General features: G+C 35.3%; 1 protein-coding gene across 3 annotated transcripts in view; it reads right to left on the bottom strand.

The window, feature by feature from the left end:
• Positions 1-574: 574 nt before the first annotated feature.
• The window catches only part of SS18 (SS18 subunit of BAF chromatin remodeling complex), a 76808-nt gene continuing 69238 nt past the window's right edge, over positions 575-8144 (bottom strand). For all 3 annotated transcript variants that reach the window (XM_033178083.1, XM_033178085.1, XM_033178084.1), the window contains one exon: positions 575-2678. In XM_033178083.1, coding sequence (XP_033033974.1) covers positions 2652-2678 — 27 coding nt within the window. In that variant the 3' untranslated portion in view covers positions 575-2651. The remainder of the gene's footprint in view (positions 2679-8144) is intronic.

The raw sequence follows: 8144 nt of genomic DNA, 5'->3' as shown, positions 1-8144 counted from the left end.
GTAAAGTTATTCCTCTTACTAGGTATCAGAGGAGTAAGGTAATTTTTGTCACCACCAATTAAAAACTTTTACGAAATAGGACTGTTATAAAACAATTAAACCTTGCAAATGCACTAGTCTCCAGGAAGAAAGTCCTGGAGGAAACTCTGCTTATTAAAATTGCAATTTTAGTTTCCATTAAAAGGAGAATAAGACAACAGAAGATGGGTTGGCAAGACAAATTATTTCTTAATGTCAGTTGAGCTTATTTCAAATGAGATAACGTATCTACACCAGGTTGGGTTCAGTACAATTCTGACTCCTCAACTCATTTATCTAATTCAGTCATCTTGATTATAGCCTCATGGACTTCATTTTCAGAGAAAGAATTCTGTAACAAACAGCCTACACAACATGCTGATTACTGAACAGTTAATTCTAATTAACTTGGGTATGGCAAGAGAATTTTGATAAAGTCCTAGAATACAAATATAGTCTGCTTATACTGGACTAACTTATATAAAAACCCACAGCATAGTCTCCAGACAAAACAAGAGAGTCAAAGAGATCTAATTTAAAGAAACAAATGAGAAAATTAAAATCACAAATAATTTATTCTTCCGTTAGAGTTGATACAGTTTTAAATAGCAACAAAGTACACAGTGGTGGAAAATTGGCACAGAACCTACAAGCATTTCAATCACAATAAGGCTGTCCATGCTTTATCTGTTCAAACTTGATGTCCATTTTCTACCGACCAAGTTGAAAGAAAAAACCTATTCTGGCCAGGCACAGTGGCTCACGCCTGTAACCCCAGCACTTTGGAAGGCCGAGGTGGGCGGATCACCGGAGGTCAGGAGTTCAAGACCAGCCTGGCTGACATGGCAAAACCTCGTCTCTACTAAAAGTACAAAAATTAGCCAGGTGTGGTGGCGGGTGCCTGTAATCCCACCTACTCAGGAGGCTGAGGCAGGAGTACTGCTTGAACCTAGGAGGTGGAGGTTGCAGTGAGCTGAGATTGCACCACTGCACTCCAGCCTGGGCAACAAGAGCGAGACTCCATCTCAAACACACACACACACACACACACACACCCCTATTCTGACCTTGAAACACGCACACACACTCTTTCTCTCTCATACACACACAGAGACCCACTGAAATTCCTCCTTTTGATTACAGTATGTTGAGAACAGTATGTTCTGTTTATTCAAATTTATGGCACCCCTTCTGTTTTGTTTCCAGTTAGAAGCGGGAAAAACCAATTCAATTATAAAGAATACATCTTATTCCCTGGGCATAGGCAACTGTGATGAAAATAGCAACTTACCTTTGGGCTAGATGTTTTCAGATTATGCTTAAATAACCGTGGTTAGACATTTTTCAATGCATGCTTTCCTGCCCCACCAATCTCTCTGAATTTAGCTAAAATAATCAGGCAAAGGACAGTCTCAAATAATGATTAAAATATGCCATGCTAATAAACAAGGTTATCTAGAATGCAACCTCTGTGCTTTAAAAACAGAGAGAATAAACCTCATCAATAAGCATTTTCCTAAATATCTTTGTGTTATATTAACCAACATAGAAAAGGAAAAAACATAAAAGTGTCCCTTTATAAATGATATTATTTCCAAATAAGAAAGTTGAAACAAAGGTTGTAAAGTCTCCTATTCTGTTCAATAACCAATTATCCCTCAATGTTACAAAATAAAATTACTGGATCAATGTTGACTCTTCTTTGATATCATTTATAAAATGTTTTGATATTACTAAGTTCCCTGATAACTCAAACAAGGTAAAATTAACACTTTCATTTTCAGTTATTGCTATTTTAGAAGAGGATTACCACTTTCATTTACATGAAACTGTTTTACCAAAGCCTCCTCAGATCCAACATAAAGTAATTCTTATTGCCTCACATTTTAAAACAGTATTATAAATGATCTTTATAAAAAGGTTTAATCCACAAAACTGGAAGGCTTTTAAAAATGTCTTTTTACTCAAAACTGTATCACAGTGCCCTTGATTATCTAATAGATAAAAGGGATTTGAATTTCCTCTATAAGAACAGAACAGTGGACATATGGTGTGCTTTGTCTTCCCCTCACCTTTATCTTTATAGCACATCATTTTGAGACCAAAACAATCAAGCATCTACCATGCTCCAGTCCACATCAACAGAGGATTTCTGATTCTGTCCAGTGCGTAGTGTACCGCCTTGCATATTCACCACATGAAATAAACATAATATACAAAATATTGCTGCTGTAAAAAGTGTACATTTCCCTCTTCCCCTTACAAAAAAATCTGTGGAAAAGTATTAAATTCCCTTACCCTTCATAAACATACAAAGCTGTTCACACCTTTCAGTCTGTAACAGTCCATTTGAAACACAGTTCCAAAATCATTACAAATTGGTTATGTCATTGCATTTTCTGTCCAATGTTGCCATCTAGAGTAGAAATGTGAAATCAAGAGTATTTTTGAGCTACTAAAGCCTTTTATAACTAAACCACAAAGGCTGCTTACTGATGAAACAGCCACTTATCCACAAGGTTTTTCCAAAAACTAGATGGAATGGAAGGATCTCTTCACAGGGAGGTGTCCACAGTGCTGAGGTGACAATATGGCTGCTAATAGATACTGGCTATTGGAATGTAAGTACTTTTTCACTGCTGGTAATTTCCATACTGTCCCTAAAAGATAAATTTAAAAATATAATTAGATAATAGTTACAAACGAATCATTTCTAACATTGTAATACCACAAAAAAGCGGCTGTACCTACAATAAACAATTTTTTAAATATCTTTAGGTACACCGTAACACCCTGTAATTTCTTCTGATATTATATTCAATTACAAATGAATTTCATAGTCCAAAATATGCTAGGGATTAGCAAATGAGCCTAGAGTAATACTTGCCAGGGTGGGAACTTAAATGTTTAGTGAATTTTGTTGAATGAATTGAGCAGGTATTGAGTGAGAAGTTCTAGTTCTAAACTCTGATGTAATATATATGGAATGGAATATATATGTATGAATATATATGGAATGTAATATACATATATGAAAATGGAAAGGTATGTGGGAGGTAAAAGGTAAAGAACCTTCTATCCATACTAACATATTTGAGCCTTTCCTTGAGGTCGACAAAGTGTCAGTAGAGGTATTTAGACAGGCCACAGGGACATAAAATAGAGGAAAGTTGGTTTTTTTGTGTTGCCTGTTTTGTTTTTTTAATAAGGTAGACTTGACCCTCAGGATGACAGGATGAGACAGAAAGGGAATATAGATAAAAAGGACACGATGAAGCAGCACAATTCTGTCAGTGGGGGTGAACAATGTCCAGTATACATCTGTTCAGGTTAACTTTTAGAGAAGAGAAGCAACATCTTTTCCGTTAAAACAGAAGAAAGGTAGAAAAAAGGACATACTATGAAATATGTATTTTATTAAAAATTTCTTAAATGTGTTTAAAATAAATATTCATAAAAGCACTAATTTTCAAAAAGCATGACTCACTGGAAGCATATAATTAGTTAACTGTTTCCTTTGGCTAAACAACTCCCTCTCCAAGTCGTAATAATGTAACTCGAAAACATTCTAGACTTGAAATACTTCTCTACCATAAGAAACAGTACCCTAAAAATCTACATTTCCACAGAAGTAAATACACATGATAATGTGTTGAATGTCACCACAGATATGATGGAATAATGAATTAAACAGAAATAGGGATTTTTTTGGGCCGGGCATGGTGGCTCACACCTGTAATCCCAGCACACTGGGAGGCCAAGGCAGGTGAATCACTTGGGGTCACAAGTCCAAGACCAGCCTGACTAACATGGTGAAACTAAAAATACAAACTAAAAAAACATAAAAATACGTCTTTACTAAAAATACAAAAATTAGCTGGGCATGGTGGTGCACATCTGCAATCCTAGCTACTTGGGAGGCTGAGGCAAGAGAACTGCATGAACCCAGAAGGCGGAGGTTGTACCACTGCACTCCAGCTTAAGCAACAAAGTGACTCCATCTCAAAAAAAAAAAAAAAAAAGAAAAGAAAAGAAAAGAAGAGAGATTAAGGATTTTACACTAGTGTGTTTTACATAGTTATATTCAGTTAAAGTCAATGATCATCTTGAAGGATTTATGGATAAAATGATATCATGGCTAAGATTTGCTCTAAAATACTCTGAAAAAAATAGTGTAGAGGGGCAGATAAAACAACACTGGCAAAATGTTGATAAACTGATGAAGTTGGGTGATGGGTACACAGAGGTTCACTATACTACTCTCTTTATTGTATGTGTGTAAAATAAACATAATAAAAGGTTTAAAATAAGAAACGTATTGCTTAGCATACTGGAGCTTATTGAACAAGCTTATTGAATTGTTAGATTGTCTAAATATTAAATCTGAGTTTAAGTTCCAATTCTATTGCTAACTTCCTATTTGAGTCTAAAAAAAGCTCTGTTAGACTCAGTTTCTTCACTGAGCAGTGGGAGAGTAACATATACATCTCTGGATCACAATTTCCCTTCTGTTAATGGCTACATTAATTCCTGTACCTCATTTGTTTGTTATGATGCTTAAATAAGAGAGGACATGAGAAAGGGCTTTTTAGAATTATAAATCAGTGACTCTCAGTGCTGGAGGGAAATACTCCCCTAGCCAATGTGTAAAATGAGATGCTAATGATGAAAGTGAGTTGCAAATATAAATGATGTGAAAGCAGAAGAGAGGTTAAGAACCACTGTACCATAGTTTATAAGTTATAATTTATCAACTATATTATGAACTACTTGAAGAAAGAGATCAGGTCAATAATGTATACCAAATAAATTATATCCAAGCAACTATGAACACTTATGGAACAAATACTCATCATCATCATAAATATGGAAAACAAGACTCAGAAATTAAGTATAATTACAAAATACGTAAGTTCTCTAAGTCTTAGCAAACTTGGGAGAGTTCAGACAGGAAAACGTTAACACAGCCTAAATTAATTAGAAAAATATTCCCAAGAATGTGGGAGCCTTGAGAAAATAGTAAGATCTAAATAGCAGAAAAAAGAAAAGAAAAGGGGGCAATTCAAATAGAAGCAACAGCTGAAACAAAGGCACAGAGGATAAAATATAGAATACTTAGGGAAATGTGAAGAAAGAATATGCAATAATGAGGAGTAGAGGCTAATAATATACCCCGATAATAATACCTTAGTATGTGTCACACATTGTAGTAAGTGCTTTGTGTCCGTCTATAATCTATATAGTTAAGTATTATCTCCATTTTATAGATGAAGAAATGGAGGCACTGAGAGTGTATGTAACTTGGCCCATACTTGATCACAATGCTAGGACCAAACAAAATCACAATCATGCCTAAAAAGGTAAGCTGTGTATCTGTAACCATTAACAAATTCCAAGGTGGCATTAAGGATTATAAGTATGGGTTTTGGAGCCAGAAACCAATTTCTAGTGCTAACGTCACCACTTAACAGCTTCTTATCCTCGGGTAAGTTGCTTAACCTCCCTTGAGTTTCAATTTTATCATCTCACAAGGGTAATTATAATCTCTATTTTAAAAAGTTATTCAAGAAGAAAAACATGAAAATGCTCTGTGAACTACTCAAGTACTCATTAACAGTATGGGTGGCAGTGTGGTATAAAGTGAATAGAGCATGGGCTCTCAGCACTCAGCAGTAGTCATGCAGCTTCACCACTCCTCAGTTGTGTCATCTTGAGTAAATCACTTGAACACTCTAAGCCTCACCTTCTCTCTCTTTGCTTCTTCAATTTTTAAAAAAATTCCTCTGACTACAGTATAATTTTAGTGGGAAAGAAGATAGTATGGAAGATCCTGCTGCGATGAAGATGGGAGATGAACACGGTCTAAACTAAGATAAGGGAGTAGGTTAGAGAGAAATGGATGGATTCAAAAGCTTTTCGAAAAGAAGATCAATAACATTTGTCATTTATCAGACAAGGGAGGAAAAGAACGGATACTTAAATATCAAATAGGCACTTGGCATTCTAGTTTGGTGATATACTCCTCTCTTTGATATAGAATACAGAAAAGTTTTGTCAGAAAAAAATACAAATTTATTTTGTTTCTGCTGAATTAATGCCTATGTTACATCTAAGCAGAGCTGTCGAGTAGGTATCTGATTTCCAGAAGAGAGATCCAGACTATAAATAGAGATTTGGGAGTCAACAGCACGGTGAACTGAGACCTTGTGAATAAATGAGAATGCCTAGGGAGAGTATATTGAATGAGAAGAGTCCCTAAGGTAGAAACCTGAGCAATACCAACATCTTTACATTTCTTTCCTTCATTCTATTTATCAAATCAGTTTAAAATCTTAACATTATTCCTTCACAATACATTTTAGGGGTTTCCTCTTATCTCTGGTCTTGTGATCATGCATTCAAATCTAGAAAGTAATGGCCTTATTTACTCAGTTGTTTACACTTTATTCACCAATATTTATTATGTGCTGTGCTCTTCTAGGTGACAGAGACTCAACAGTAATAAAAACAGACAAAGCGATGCTTTTAAAGAGGTTACATTCTAGGGAAAGAATATGACAATAAACAGTAACAATCTGTCAAATGAAGAGAAATGCTGAAAAATTAATGCACATTTCTATTCAAGATGGATTTATTTGGCAGCCTGAAACAATATTTAAAAAAAAAAAAACTACACAAAGCCTATGATAATTATATTCAGGACACACAGGACACAGCCAACAAAGGACAATGATCCCTGAGACATGGTAAACAAACGAGGCCAGCCCTCTGATCACCACAGCTAACTGCCTTGAGAGTTTCCAGTCTGCATTACATGAAGGGGAACTGAGGCTAAGTCTGCCAGATGTTCTGACTTAAGGAGATAAGGCTTAGAGTCTGGAGAGAAAAAGGTAGCTAGAGTTAACAGGACAGAGTACCCTAGAAGAAAGATCTGCCTAAAGAGACAACTGTGGAGATCTGCAGAGGAACCCTCTTCCTACTCAGCATAGTACAGATATGCAAATGTATGAGGAAAATACCCAAGGCTGAGGCAAGAAACACCCAAAAGGATTAGGGGAAACAATACTTGTTTGTCCCGTAGGAACAGAAACAGTGCTCATTCCCACCTGCCAGAGTAAAAAGCCTTACAATCGAAAGGGCATTGGGCAAAATACCCAAAAGGCTCTTACCTTACCAGTGATGAATACTTAGCCCAGGACTAAACACTGCTTTTTGTCCTGCCTAAAATACCTTAAAAGCAATTTCAGAAAGTTCAAACTGTTTGTAACTTATTAAACTGAATCCCAAAGCAAAACTTAAGAATACTTCTAGGCATACAAATATCTTCATAACCCAACAACATAAAATTCACAATGTCTGGAATCCAATCAAAGATTATCACACACACAAAGGAGGAGAGAAAAAAAACCTGATTAAAACTGACCCTAAAATGATACAGATTATTAGAGTTGGCAGAAGAGGATATTATAAGAATTATACTTGTATTCCATATGTTCCAAACAATTAAGGAGAGACACAGAAGATATTAAAAAGACCTAAACCAAACTTCTAGAGATTAAAACGACGAAGTCTGAGGTAACACTCAACAAACTCCAAGCATAAGAAACATGAAGAAATTGACACCGAGGCATGCTCTCATCAAATTGCTCAAAACAATTTGGGCAAGAGAGAAATTTCTTCAATCAAACAATTTGATAAAGGGAAAAATCTTAAAAACAGAGAAAAAAGACATATTAACTACAAAAGAACAAAGATAAATGACAGCAAATGTCTCCTTGGAAACAATGTAAAGAAGAAAAGAGTGGAACATCTTTAAAGTATGGAAAGGAAGAAAAGAGTGGAGCATCTTTAAAGTATGGAAAAAAAACCAAAACAAACTGTCCACCTAGAATTCTATACCCAGAGAAAATGTTTCAAAAATGAAGGCGAAATAAACTTTTTTTTTTCAGACATACAAAAGCTGATTATTACCAGTACACCTGCATTTTAAGAAATGTTAAAGTCCTTCAGGCAAACAAAAATGATACCAGATAGAAATATGAATCTACACATAAATAATGAAGAGCACCAAAAATGGTAACTACATGGGCAAATTTTAAATTTTTTTCCCCTTACTATTTAAGTAT

The sequence above is a fragment of the Trachypithecus francoisi genome, unplaced genomic scaffold (assembly GCF_009764315.1).
Source record: "Trachypithecus francoisi isolate TF-2019V2 unplaced genomic scaffold, Tfra_2.0 Lachesis_group19, whole genome shotgun sequence".
NCBI classification, from domain to species: domain Eukaryota; kingdom Metazoa; phylum Chordata; class Mammalia; order Primates; family Cercopithecidae; genus Trachypithecus; species Trachypithecus francoisi.
Note: the sequence above shows the minus strand (reverse complement) of the source record. Positions and strands in the feature narration are given on the sequence as shown.